This window comes from Pezoporus wallicus, unplaced genomic scaffold, assembly GCF_028554395.1.
Source record: "Pezoporus wallicus isolate ANWC-B61680 ecotype Strahan unplaced genomic scaffold, APGP_CSIRO_Pwel_v1 contig_8057, whole genome shotgun sequence".
Taxonomy (NCBI): Eukaryota; Metazoa; Chordata; class Aves; order Psittaciformes; family Psittacidae; genus Pezoporus; species Pezoporus wallicus.
Window position 1 is genome coordinate 124,515 of NW_026637044.1, and position 13,836 is coordinate 138,350.

At 65.5% G+C, this 13,836-nt stretch overlaps 1 protein-coding gene across 1 annotated transcript in view; it reads right to left on the reverse strand.

The window, feature by feature from the left end:
• Positions 1-4,393: 4,393 nt before the first annotated feature.
• The window catches only part of LOC130595844 (SCO-spondin-like), a 31,134-nt gene continuing 21,691 nt past the window's right edge, over positions 4,394-13,836 (reverse strand). The window contains exons 60-80 of the mRNA XM_057402885.1: positions 13,318-13,533; positions 12,623-12,820; positions 11,997-12,164; positions 11,775-11,906; positions 11,455-11,695; positions 10,436-10,588; positions 10,287-10,333; positions 10,037-10,198; positions 9,837-9,953; positions 9,120-9,258; positions 8,829-9,031; positions 7,936-8,109; positions 7,730-7,857; positions 6,900-7,036; positions 6,778-6,824; positions 5,839-6,044; positions 5,643-5,741; positions 5,091-5,151; positions 4,864-4,994; positions 4,635-4,785; positions 4,394-4,515 (exon numbers count right to left, since the gene is read on the reverse strand). Of these exons, the coding sequence (XP_057258868.1) occupies positions 4,493-4,515; positions 4,635-4,785; positions 4,864-4,994; positions 5,091-5,151; positions 5,643-5,741; positions 5,839-6,044; positions 6,778-6,824; positions 6,900-7,036; positions 7,730-7,857; positions 7,936-8,109; positions 8,829-9,031; positions 9,120-9,258; positions 9,837-9,953; positions 10,037-10,198; positions 10,287-10,333; positions 10,436-10,588; positions 11,455-11,695; positions 11,775-11,906; positions 11,997-12,164; positions 12,623-12,820; positions 13,318-13,533 (2,933 nt within the window). The 3' untranslated portion in view covers positions 4,394-4,492. The remainder of the gene's footprint in view (positions 4,516-4,634; positions 4,786-4,863; positions 4,995-5,090; positions 5,152-5,642; positions 5,742-5,838; positions 6,045-6,777; positions 6,825-6,899; positions 7,037-7,729; positions 7,858-7,935; positions 8,110-8,828; positions 9,032-9,119; positions 9,259-9,836; positions 9,954-10,036; positions 10,199-10,286; positions 10,334-10,435; positions 10,589-11,454; positions 11,696-11,774; positions 11,907-11,996; positions 12,165-12,622; positions 12,821-13,317; positions 13,534-13,836) is intronic.

Here is a 13,836-nt window from a genome sequence, read left to right on the forward strand (position 1 = left end):
TATCTGCAGCTGGATGCAGGGGAGAACCTGCTTCCCTGGGGATGGTGTCACTGGGGTGGGCACCTGCTTTCCTGGCCAACTTGGGGGGACACCCACATCCCACAGCTGGATTGAGGGGGCACCAATCCCCCCTGGGCGGGAAGGTCACCAGGGAGGGGGCCACCCACATCCCAGTGGATGGAGGCAGGAAGAGCACGCGCATCCTCCCCGCACCCCCCGGACTACACCTCCCGAGCTGCTCTGCCGCTGCTCGGGGCTGACGTACCGGCGGATCCCAGCGCCGCCTTTGTCCCCGCCCGCAGCCAGACCGGCGCAGCCCCGCGGTAGGTACGGGAGGGGCGGGGGGCGGCCTGGTGCCACGGGGATGGGCGCCGACACCCCCAGACACCCCCCGCCGAGAGCGGATCCCCTTCACACCCCCTCGGGACCCCCCGAACCTGCCGGCCCCACCCGGCACTTCCCACTCCCGGCCGGATCAGGACCCCCTGGTACCCCCTATCATCCTCCCGTGGCTCTCCCCGGGCACCGGAGCCTGGGTCGGGTGTTTGGGGGTTCCTCAAATCCCATTTGCCCTGTTTCCATTGCCATTTCCAACCCCGACATACCAGGGGTGATGCTCACTGGGTAGCTCCCTTTGCTGGTGATATTCCAGGTCCCCAGCCCAAGGCCCAGTGCTGTCAGCAGTAAGTGCCCTTTGGCCTCCCTGTTATTCCCCACATTGCTGTGCTTGGCAGGGATCAGGTCTTGGAGCAGCTACACATGGGACTGGCATCACTGGTAGGATCTGGAGCATCCCACCACCGTCTGCCTGGATAAGCATCACCTGTGAATCCATCTGCTTGTGACATGCCAGGGCCAGGCTGCTCCGGCAAGGTGGGGGTCAGGCGCTGGTGATGAGCCAGCTCCAGGGCTGGGATTCCCATGGTTGGTGCCATTGGTGTGGTTGTCACAAAATGCCAGTGGCCCATGGAGCCGTGGCACAGGCAAGAGTGTGGCGGCTCCTGGCCTCAAGCCTAATGTTGCAGCCCTGTGCCCTGCCCCTCTGTGGCATGGGATGCTCCTAGCTCTGCCGGTGCTGCCCGGGATGCAGGAGCCCTCAGTGCTGGCCGGCAGGATCTCAGCAGAGGTGTCAGGCCCAGCCATGTTGACCCAGTGTGGTTCCCACTGCAGATGCTGGTGACATTTGAGGACGTGGCCATGCACTTCTCCCCTGAGGAATGGGCTTTGCTGTCTGGGTGGCAGCGGCAGCTCTACCGGGAGGTGATGCTGGAGAACTACCAGGCAGTTGCCTCGCTGGGTGAGGAGTCTCCTGGTGCTGCTGGGGCGGAATTCATCCCCTTGGGTGTGCACCCTTCTGGCCAAAGGAGGCCTTTGGAGGGAAATCCAGCCATGGCTGTTGTGGCTTGAGTGCTGGCAGAGCTGTGGTGGACATAGGGAGGGTTCGCCTTGGTGGTGCTTCCTGCGGAGAGTGGTTCTGGTGGGATGGGATAGAGATGGGAATGGGGTGAAGATGGGATGGGAATCAGATGCAGATGGGGGTGGGATAGGATGGAGATGAAAATGGAACAAAATGGAGATGTAATGGAATGCCATGAAGATGGGGATGGGATGGAATGGGATAGAGATGGAGATGGGACAGAATGGGGTTGGGGATAGGATGGAATGGGGTTGGGATGGGATGGGGATAAGGTTGGGACAGAATGGGGATGGGGATGGGATGGAATGAGATGGGGTAGAACAGAATGGCTATGGGGATGGGATAGGGATAAGGGTAAGGTAGGGATGGGATAGAGATAAGGACGTGATGGAGATGGGACAGAATGGGGATGGGGATGGGATGGAATGAGATGGGGTAGAACAGAATGGGTATGGGATTGGGGTAAGGATGAGATAGGGATGGGTTAGAGATAAGGATGTGATGGAGATGGGACAGGATGGGGATGGAATGGAATGACTGTGGGAGGGCAGACACAGCTGCAGCCAGGAGAGGGTGAGGGAGCAGATTCGGGAGGAGCCAGGGGGCACCATGGGAGCGCATGCTCTCTCTGCCGGCACAGGCTATCTCACCGTCAAGCCAGAGATCATTGCCAAGCTGGAGCGAGAGTTGACTCCATGTGCGACATCCCTGTCCCTGCCACGGCGCAGGCGCCGAGCTCCTGCACCAGGTACCAGGAGCAGCACCCCCTGCCCTCAGACCCAGCAGCTCTGGTCACCAGGATGGGCTGGGATTCCCCATCCCAGTGGTGACCCCACATCTCCTCCCCAGCTGCTGGAGTCACCCACATGCAACCGGAGGTCCCTGGAGTGCTGCCAGTGCCCACCACCCGGCTCCCAGCAGTGCCCAAGCACAGTGGGAGGCGTCAGCGGGGTCTGTCCAGGGTGAAGCCGCTCCCCACGTGCCCCGAGTGCAACCAGAGCTTCCGGAGCCACGCGGCGCTGGACGTCCATGCACGGAGCCACTCAGGAGAGCGGCCCTTCACCTGCACCCGATGCACCCAGAGCTTCCCCTGCTCCGGTGACCTTGAGCAGCACCAGAAGAGCCACGTCACCCAGGTGGACCTTGACACTGGCCCCCAGAGCCCCAGTGCCTGCGCTGAGTGTGGGAAGAGCTTCGGCAAGAGCCGGGATCTGATGCAGCACCAGAACATGCACCGCGGCCACCCCTTCAGCCAGAAGCGCCGCCCAGTCACCCGCCAGCGCATCCGCAGTGGGAAGCGGCCCTTCTCTGCCGCAAGGGCTTCCACAGCAGAAACACCAGCACCGTCCCCCACCATGGCCACACCGTCAAGAGGGTCCCGCAGTGTGGTGGATGCGGCAAGGACTGCATCCAGGGGCAGCACCAGTGGGTGCACCAGGACCGGCTGATGGCACGTGCGGGTCCATCTCTGAAGCCCTTCCATGTAGTGGCTGTGAGAAGCGGTTTTGGGATGTGGGGACCAGATGCTGCACCCACAGCACCCACAGCACCCCTGGCCCATGACCTGGCACCCCCCAGAACTGCTGCTGAGCAGCCCATGTCAGCTTCACCAGAGCACCCATGTGTGAATGGGGAGTGAATGGCAGCTCTTCCATCATGGACTGCCCTGAAGCATCCACACTGGATCCTCCTGGGAACGCTGGACAACCGCAGTTGGTGGGGAGGTCATGGGGACCCAACCATCTGCTGGGGTGGGGGGATGCAGTAAGCAGTCATGGTGCAGTCAGGATGGTGCTTGGGGCCGGGGGAAGTGGCTGCTTTACTTTCCCACCCCGACAGTGAGTAAAAAGCTGCTGAGTGGTGATGACGCAGCAAGCGCTGCAGCAGTGCATGCGCCTGGCTCAGGGGGCTGGCGTCCCCTCGCTCATCCCTAGATCCCTGTCTCTGGTGGGGCATGGTGAGAGGTTGGGATCTGCCTGTGGGCTTCCGAGGGAGCTGGAGGGATGTGGGCTTGTCTTGGTGAGAGGCACTGCCCATGTTGGGGTGCCAGAGCTCACCAGAACCAGCTGTGTCCCACCTTGTCCCCATCCCATCTCATCCCAATCCCATCCCACCCCCATGGCCCTGCCTGATGGAGCTCCCCAAGCCCCTCGCTCCCGCTGTGGCAGCACGTGGCCGTGCCATGGTTGGCAAAAGCGATGCTGGTTCCCAGAGTCAGCAACCCCCCTTTCCCTCCAGCCCCCCCCCCCCCCCCCCCCCCCCCCATCCCGCACCGCTCTAATGAACAGACCACAATTAAGCGATTGGCAGTTTTAATTGAACCGCAGCGTTGTGCTGTGTTGGTGCCCCTGGAGAACCCTCACACCTGTGGGACAGGCCTGGTGAGGCTTTGGCTGGCAGCAGGACAATGGGGAAATGACACCCCCTGCACACCGGCACTGGGGACAGGCCCCCCTATCACCCCAAACCTTTACCCCACCCAGTTCCTCCCAAGACCCTTCTGCCCCCCCCCCCCCCCCCCGTAGCCCTTCCTGGTCCCCTCCCATGTCCCCTTGCAGTCCCTCCTGGCCCACCCTGAGCCCTTCATAGTCATTCCCAGTGTCCCTCTCTGTCTCCCTCCAACCCCTCCTGGTCTTGCCCTGCTCTCCCCAGTCCCTTCCTGGTCCCTTCCCAGTCCCCCCTGGATCCTCATGGTCTCCCTGAACCCTCTCTGGTCCTCCTCAAGCCCTCCCCAGTCACCCCGGTCCCTTGCCATGCCTCCCTATTACCCCCTGAACCCTCCCACGTTTCTCCCCAGCCCTCCCTACTGCCCCCTGAACCTTTCCCGTCCCTCCGTTTCTCCAGTCCCTCCCATTCCCACCCCTGATCCTCCCCAATCCCTTCTCAGTCCCCTCAAGCCCCCCCGCGTCGTCCCCCCCCCCCCCCCCCCCGCCGTATCCCCCGGACCCATCCCAGTCCCCCAAAATACCCTCAGTGCCCCCCCAGTGCCCCCCCAGTCCCTGTTGCTGGATGTGGGGGCTGTTCCCGCAGGTTTGTTGCAGAGGGGAGCAGGGTCTGGAGCACCCTGGAGGGCTCTCAGCGGCGGGAGAAATCCCCACCTGTGGGAGAGGGGTCTGGGCTCTCAGGGTGCTGCACTCACAGCCGGGTGGGGGTGCAAGGCGTTGGGTGCTGCCCCGCAGCGGGGGGGGGGGGGGGGTGGTGGTTCAGGGGTGCTCACCCTGGCAGGGGCTGCACTGGCAGCTGCGGATGACGGGCAGCACCACGGGCTCGCTCTGCCCGCCGGGGCAGGGCAGCCGCAGGACGCGCACGGGGCCGGCGGGGTCCAGGCGGTAGCTGCAGCACTCGCACACGCTCTGCAGGTACGGCTCCTGCCGGGACGCGCTGCGGCTTGCACCGGGTCCAACCGCGGACCCCGACACCCCCCCCCCTCCCCAGGCCCCGCTGACCTCGGCGGTGACGGTGGTGCGGGACGGGCAGTGCCCGGCGCAGAAGGAGACCTCGACATGGCGCAGGGCGCAGGGGCCCTTGGAGATGGTGCGCAGCTCCGTGAGGCGCCGGCACGCGGCGGGCGGCTCCTCTGCGGGACGTGGCACAGTGTGGGGGACACCACGATGCCTCAGTGCCGCGGGGTGCTGGCGGGTGTTGGACCCACCGTGGGATGTGGGGACCTTACCCGGCCACTTCTCCCGGCACACAGGGCAGCAGCCCCCTGGCTCCCGAACCTTCACTGTGCCCTGATGGGATGGCGGGGTCAGATCCCACCATGGGAGACCCCCAAACCACGTGTGACCTGCACCCATGGGACCTCCTCCCCGTGTGGGACCCCCAAGAAAGGGACCTCCTCCCCATACGTGTCCCCTTCTTGTAAGACTTCCCACCCTTGTCCCCTCCCCACCAGGGCCTTCTCCACACACATGTGCCCTCCCTAGACATGCATCCTCCCCGTGAACACTACTGCCCACAAGTGCCCTTTTCTCTACGCATGTCCCCTCCCCACGTACACCCCATCCCCATGTGCCCCTTCCCTATGTGTGACCCCTGCCCAAGTGTTCTCCTGCCTCAAATATGTCCCCTCCCCACACATGCCTCCTGCCCATGCACGCCCCCGCCGTATGCGTGTTGCACCCACATGCACCTGCTCCACACATGCTCTTTTTCCCCACACGTCCCCTCTTCTCGTGTATCTCCCCCTCAATGTGTCCCTCCTATATCTGACCCCCCACACCTCAGGGCAGGCCAGTGGGGCACAGCCAGCAGCAGCACAGGTCACTCTCCCATCCTGGCAGCGGCATTTCTCACACCCATCCTGCCACGTGCTACCGGCCTGGGGGGGACAACAGAGGGCTCAGCCCGGCCATGGGGGGACACAAGGGGCACCCAGACACGCAGGACCCCCACCCGCAGCCCCTGTCGCTGCTGACCTGGTGCAGCTGTCCACGATGCCGGCACTCACAGTGAGCGGCCGGGACACAATGTCGGGTGCTGTTGCGGTAGTACCCGGGCTGGCAGGCACAGCCAGGGGCCAGGGGGATGCTGCAGTTATGCCGAGGCTCCTCAATGTCCCCGCAGCTCTGGTCACAGCTGTCCGGCATTTCAGGGCCCTGCCAGCGCTCACCGGCAGGACAGGCTGCGTGTGGCACAGGGACATGGCACCGGCACCGTGTGGCCTCAACGTGCCCAGGGCAGGGAGTGGAGCCGGGGGCACTCATGGCAGGGGGGAGGTTGGAGGGGCTGTGGCACATGGTAGGCCCCTGGCACTCTGCCCCTGCACACTGGTACTGCCAGAGCGGGTGATGCTGGGAATGCTGCTCACCCGTCCCACATGTCACCAAGCAGGAGGACCAGGGTGACCATGGGGACCACAGGCAGGAGATGTGGGGCTGTAGCATGGGGGCATGGCACAGGGAATACGGCACAGGGACTATGGCATGGGCACCACAGTGCAGTGAATATAGTGCAGGGAGTATGGCACAGGAACAGTGGCATGGAGAGTGCATCACAGTAATGGGGACCACAGTGTGGAAACCATGGCATGGATATGGGAACCATGGCACAGGGAGCACCACACAGGGGCCATGGCACAGGCATGGGGACCACAACACGGGGACCCTGGTGTGGGGACTGTGGAAAAGTGACATGGCACAGGGACCATGGCATGGGAACCAGAACACAGAGGGCATTGTGGGGACCATGGCACAGGCATGGGGACCACGGTACAGGAACTACAACACAAGGACCATGTCACAGGCACCACGTTGCAGGAACCATGGTATGAGTATGTGGACCATAGCACAGGGATGCAAGAACCATGGCATGGGGACCATGGTGCGGGCACAGGGCTGGGATTTTGGGTCTCTCACCATTACATTCCTCCTGGGAGCAGTTGAAGGTGCCGTGGATGCAGACACTGCAGACACAGGTGACGGATCAGCACTCCCCTGCCAGCCCCCATCCCACGGTAACCCCCATCCCCAGCACTCACCATCGGGTGCAGCCGTGCTGCAGGCTGGTGCCTGGTGGCAGTTCCAGTGCCAGGGAGAGGTTATGTGCTGCGGCCAGGGCGGGGGGCAGGTGGCAGCGGCACAGTGCAGGGAGGACACAGGCCCCGTCCTGCAGCACCTGTGAACACCAGTAGGAACGGGACGCGGGAAGCCCCCCTTGACCGGACCCCAAAACACAAGACCCCCACCCAGGAGGAAGTGGTGTGGAAATGGGGTCCCCACGGTAATGGGGGTTCCCTAGCATAGGGGTACTGCCTGGGGTGGAGAAGGTTCCCTGGGGTGAAGTCCCTGGGACGGAGATGGGTCCCTAGGGTGGCAGGGCTCCTCAGCATGGTGTGGGGTCACCAGGGTGACAGTGGACTCCCCAGGGTGACACTGGGGTCCATGGGGTGACATCGGGGTACCCAGGGTTGGGGGGGATCTCTGGGGTGAAATTGGGGTACTTGGGGTGGTGGTGGGTTCCTGGGCTGCAGTGGGAGCCCCAGGGTGGTGCGGGAACCCTACAGTGACATTCCTGGGGTGACATTGGGGCCCTCAGGGTGGCAGGGGTCCCCAGTGGTGGAGAAGAGTCCCTGGGTGGCAGCTGGGTCCCTGGGGTGCAGTGGGGTCCTTGGGGTGCAGTGGTGTCCCTGGGGTGATGAGGGTGGGTCCCTGGGTGGTGGGGATTCCCCACGGTACAGTGGTGCCCCTTGGGTGGCAGTGAGGTCCCTGGGTGCTGGTGGTTCCCAGGACATTGAGGGGTCCCAGGGTGCAGCAGGGCCCCCGGGTGCTGCTGCGGTCCCGGTGCCCGTGCCGGTCCCGCTGTCGGTACCTGTCCGTGCGGGCAGGCGCAGCCGCGCTGGCAGCTCTGTGTCACGCAGCGCGCCCCGGGGCCGAGGTGCGCGCAGTGCCGGGGGCAGGCGTTGGCGCAGGGACCGAGCCGCTGCCCGCCGGGGCACTCTGCGGGGCGAGCGGCGGCTGCGGCACAAGGACCGGCCCCCCCAGGCCCCGCGCCCCCGCCCGGCGCCCACCCCTTACCCGGGGAGCAGTTGTGGGCGCTGCAGACGCGGTGCAGCAGCAGCAGCGGCGGCGGCAGGAGGGGACACGGCTCCCCCGGCCCGGGCAGCAGCTCCCGGCGGCGCTCGGAGGTGCCTCCACCGCAGGTGGTGCTGCAGCGGCTCCACGGGGACCAGGGGCTCAGCCGGCAGCCGCCTGCGGGGTGCGGGGTCAGCGACGGGCCTCGATGGCCACCATCCCCCTGCCATCCCTCCATCATCCCTGCATCGTCCCACTGTGCTACCACCCCTGGCTGTCCCACCATCATCCCTCCATTGTCCCACCATCGTCCCACCAACCTGCTGTCCCTTGGTGTCAATCATCCTGCCGTTATCCCACTGTCCCACTACCATTCCACCATTGTCCCACCATCTTGCCGTCATCCCACCATCACTTGCAATCCCACTGTCTCACGATTCTCCTGCTGCCCTACTGTCCTGCCATTGTCCCGCCATCATCCCACCGCTGTCTCACCACCATCCTACTGTCATCCCACCGTCACCACACCATTGTACCACAGTCCCTGGCTGGCCATCCCAACATCGTCCCACTGTTCCACCATTGTTCTGCCACCATCCAACCATCATCCCACCATCATCCCGTCACCATCCCACCTTCTCGCCACCATCTCAACATCCCATCATTGTCCCACCATCGTGACTGCCCCACCATTGTCCTGCCATCATGCTACCATCCCACTGTCCCTTGTCAGCCACCATCCCACCGCCACTCCACCATCAACACATTATCCCTTGCTGTCCCACTGTCCCACTATCATCCCAGAATTGCCCCATCAGCCTGCTACAATCCTGCTGTTCCAACGTTTTTGCGGTCCCACCATTACTCCACCATCATCCCACCACGCTGGCACTCACTGGGGCAGGGCTGCAGGTTGCACTCAGCCATCTCCTCAGTGTCAGTGGCACTGCAGGGCTCCCCCCCAGTGCTCTCCTGGCACTGACGGTGCCGGGAAGTGTTGCCGCCACCGCAGCTGCGGGAGCAGGGGCTCCACGGGGACCAGGGCCCATAGACAGGACATGACAGTGCCGGGCAGGTGAAGGTCCCGTTCCTGCAGGTGCTGTGCCAGGAGTGACACCAGCATCAGTCTTGGCCCACGGGCTGTGCCACATAGCACAAGGCTCCCATCGCACCATGGTGGCACCCACCAGTTGTGGCAGCCGTGCTCGACTGCCTGCCCTGGCCACAGCTCCCGGGTGCCATTGGCAGTGGGCAGCCCGCAGCGACACTGGTCCACTGGCACACACAGCCCGTCCTGCAGCAGCTGTCCCAGGGGGCACCGGCACCCTACGGGCACAGAGGGGCAGGGCTGCAACGATGGGTGCTGTGGGTGCTCCCAAGGACATGGTGGGCCAGGGGGGCTTCACCATGGGGATGTACATGGGTGCACTGGGGGGCAGCCGGTGCTGTGGGGCAGGGTTGATGGGAGAGGGGCTGTGCTAGGGTCAGGGGGAGCATGCTATGGGGTGGGGTTTGCTACGGGGCTGGGGCCATGCTGTGGGGTGGGAGCTGTGCTATGGAGCACAGGTGTGTACTATGGGGTAGAGGCTGTGCTATAGGGCAGGAGCTGTGCTGTGAGGCAGGAGGCCATTCTATGAGGAGTGAGGTCTACTATGAGGCAGGGGAGCATGTTATGGAGTGGGGGATGTGCTAGAGGGCTGGGGATGTGTTATTGGTCAAGGGGCCATACTATGGGGCAGGATGCTGTGCAATGAGGTGGGGAGCTGTGTCACGGAGCACAGGCATGTGCTGTGGGGTAGAGGGTGTGCTATGGTGCAGGAGGCCGTGATATAGGGCAGGGGACTGTGCTATGGGGCGGGACACCACCCTATGGGTCAGGGTCTGCTGCAGCTCCGTGCACGTACCCAGTTCACAGGGTCCCTGCAGACACTCGACATGGGGCCAGAGGTCAGCGCAGGCACGGGGGCACCGGTTGGCGCAGGACACGGTGAAGACCCGTCCACGCTCATCACACCCCTCGCCTGGGCACATTGGCGAGTGTTAGGGTGAGGCACTGGCGCCAGCACCGGCATCGCCACCAGCACCCACCGCATGCGGGCATTACCTGCGCAGAGAGCGATGTTGCAGCTCTGGGTCTGGGCACGGGCACCGTGGCACTGTCGGTCACCCGCCGGGTGCTGGGGCCGGCGATGACGCAGGCGGTAGCCACCGCTGCAGGGGTCCTGGCAGGGTCCCCAGGGCCCCCACGACCCCCAGAGGCAGAGGTCTGTACAACACGGAGGTCACTGGCACCGCGGGGACCCGGCCTGACCCTCGTCCCCTCACTGGGTCCAGTGTGCAGCGGGAGCACTCACCATCACAGGGGATGTCCTGGCACTGGATGCCCTCGGGGGTGCAGGTGCTGTGGGGACACGGGTGGGTGGGGACCGCGGTGGCCCCCATCCTGATCACCATCTCTGTCTCTATCTCCCCGTCCCCCCCCCACCCCAGTCCCTTCACCGACCATTGCCGGCAGGGTCCCTGCATCCAGCTCTCCCCCAGGCTCCCGTTGCCGCCCTCCCGCGGGCACAGGGCCGGACAGGGCCCCTCGGCACATTCCCGGCTCTGCTCCTGCGGGCCCTCGCATGGCACAGCACCCGCCACTGCGATGGGGGTCCTGGGGGGACACCGGGGTCACCCACTGCATGGAGCGGCACGGCAGCACCTGTCCCGGGTGTCCACTGGGTGCTCCGTGTCCCCCCACGGGTGCCACATGTCCCCTTCATGCCATGTCCCTGGGTGCTGTATCTCCTGGGTACAGGTGTGCCAGGCGTCTCCCCTGAGTGCCGTGTCCCCCTCAGGTGCCATTTCCTCCCCTGCAAGTGCCACGTGTGCCCTCCAGGTGCTGTGTCCCCCTTCAGTACCATAAGTGTCCCCCATGTGCCATGTCCCCTTCCCCCAGGTGCCATATGATCCCATACGTCCTCCTCAGGTGCCATGTGTCTCCACTGGGCGCTGTGTCTCCCGAGTCCTCCCCAGGCGCCATGTCCCCCACCAAGTGTCCTCTGGGTGCTGTAAGTGCCTCCCACGTGCTGTGTGTCCTGCCTCAGTTCCATGTGTCCCCCATGTGCTGTGTCCCCCCCCTCGTGCCAAAGTCCCCTAGGTACCCTGTGTATCCCTGGGGTGCTGCCATCCCTTCCCAAGTGCCATATGTCTTCCAGGTGCCATGTGTCCCACCCGGGTGCTATGTTCCCCCAGGTGCCATTTCCTTCCATGTCCCATGAGTGCCATACGTACCTCTCTCATGCTGTGTCCCACCCATACAATATGTGTCCCCCATGCGCCGTGTCCCCTCCCAGGTGCCATACATCCCCCGGGTGCCATATCTATGGGTTCTGTATCCCCTGGGAGCCGTATCTCTCGTGTCCTCTCCAGGTCCCGTTTCCCCCTGCCACAAGTGTCACGCTTCCCCCCCGGGTGCTGTGTGTCCCCCAGGGTACCATATCCCCTGTGCGCGCCATGTGTCCCCGCGGCCGGTGCCACCTGTGCCTGTGCTGCCGCCCGTGCCCGCAGGTGACGGTGCAGGGCCCCCACCGGCCCCAGGGGCTCCAGCTGCACTGGGGCTGGGGGCACCCGTCGCGGACGCAGCGCAGGCGGCCGCTGTCACACTCGCAGCTCTCGCACCCGTCGCGGTGGCGGCTCCCGGGCTCCCACCCGCGCCCGGCCGCATCCGTGCACTCGCAGCGGGCGAGGGGCACGCAGCCGCCGTCCTGCTCCAGCGACCCTGCGGGGCACGGGTACGCGTGGGGACACGGCACCGGCGTGGGGCTGCGGGGCCCCGAGCCGAACGGGGCCGCACTCACCGTTGGGGCAGCGGCAGCCGGGCCGGCAGCGCTCCTCGGGCCCGCAGGACAGCCCCGCACGCAGGTCCCCGCAGTGCCGCGGGCACCGGTTGGCGCAGGGCACCAGCACCGTGCCTGGGGGACAGCTCTGCCCTGGGGGCGGCACCGACACACACCGGTGACCCCGGTGATCCCAGCGACTGACTCCCGGTGACTCCCGGTGCCCCGGTGCCGTGTCCGTACCGCAGGGCTGGGGGTTGCAGAGCCGCAGCTGGTGCCGCTCGCCGGGGCAGGGCTCACCCCCGTTCTTGGGAGGGGGCCGGGTGCAGGAGCGGCTGCGCAGGGAGCGGCCCCCCCCGCACGTCCGGTCACACCGTGACCAGGGGCTCCAGGGGGACCAGGCGCCGTCCACTGCATCATGGGGCGGGGGGGGGGGGTGTCAGGTGTGGGGCGATGACCGGGATCCCCAGATCCCCTGCAATGTCCCCTCATCAGCCCCCTCTGACCCCCCACAACCTCCCCAAAGACCCCAAGCCCTCCAATCCCTTTCAACATCCCCCCAAGCCACCCAAGCCCACCCCAACAAGCCCCCAAAGTCCTCCAAGACCCCCAAACTCCTCCAAGACCCCGCCAATTGCCTCCTGAGCCACTCAAGAGGCCCCCCAAACCCATCCTGAGCCCCCAGTCCCTCTCCAAACCCTTCAACAAACACCCCAATCCCACTGAGACCCCCAACTTCCCACAATCCCCCCGAGCTCCCCAAGCCCACCCCAAGCACCCCAACAAACACCCCAAGAAGCCCCTCAATCCCCTACCAGCCCCCCCACCCCCCCGCCCCGAGCCCCCCAACAGCCCCCCCAGCCCCACACCGGTGCAGGGGCGCAGGCCACAGGCGCGATGCTCGGTGCTGGCGTTGCCGATGTCGGGGCACCAGCGCCCCCCCGGGCCGGGGGGGGTGTACGCCCGCAGGCGCAGCTGCAGCCCCCCCCCACAGCTGCGGGAGCAGCCGCCCCACTGGCCCCACGGCATCCACTCGCAGTCGCAGGCCCCACCGGGGCAGGGGGGTGCTGTGGGACCCCCGCCCCCATGAGCCAAGGGACACAGCTCCCCATCTATGGCCCCCCCAGTGCAGCGTGGCAGGATGTCCCCCCCCCCCCATAAACCACACATTCAGTGGGGCAGGGCCCCCCATAGCTCCCCAGTGCAGTGGGGCAGGAAGTGTCTCCCCCTACTATAGCTCACCCTTTCAGTGGGGCATGTCCCCCCCCATAATGCAGTGGGGCACGGTGTCTCCCTCCCATAACTGACCCGCACACTGGAGCAGGTTCCCCAGATAGCACACTGCTGCAGTGGGGCAGGGTGTTCATTCACTCCCATAGCCCACCCTTGTAGATGGGGCAGGACCCCCCCAGTAGCTTCTCTGTGCAGTGGGGCTGGGTGTCCATCCCGCCTTGCCATAGCCCACTCACACAACGGGGCAGGCTCCCCCCCGTGGCCCACGCATGCCGTGGGGCAGGTTCCCCCCACAGCCCCACACGCTGTGGGTCAGGCCCCCACGCCGCACCGTCGCAGTGGGGCAGGTTGCAGGTCCGCTGCTGCTCGCTCTCCCCGCTGCAGTCCCCAGCGCCGCTGCAGGAGCGGTTGCGGCTCTTGGTGGCTGGTGCCTCGGGGCGGGTGCAGCTCCTGGAGCAGGGGCTCCAGGGGGACCAGGGCCCAAAGCCTCCCTCAGCCTCAGCGCTCGGGGATGTGGGGCTGGGCCTCGGTGTGGGGGTGGGCATGGCTGGGGGTAGAGAACACGGTGACACCTCCAAACCCCCGTGGGACCCATGGCCCCGTGGGACAGAGGGGATGGGGATGGGGATGGGAATGGGAGCCACGGCAGGGCAGAGGCAACGGGGCTGCGACTCATGTGGATCGTGACATGGGAATGGGGATGGGACTCATTGCAGAGCAGAGGGGATACGGCTGAGACCTATGGCCTGGCATGATGGAACCAACAGCAGAGGGAATGGGGATGTGCTGTGACCCACAGCAGGGGGACAGGATGAGGCTGTGACCCACGGCAGAAGGTCTGGGATGAGCC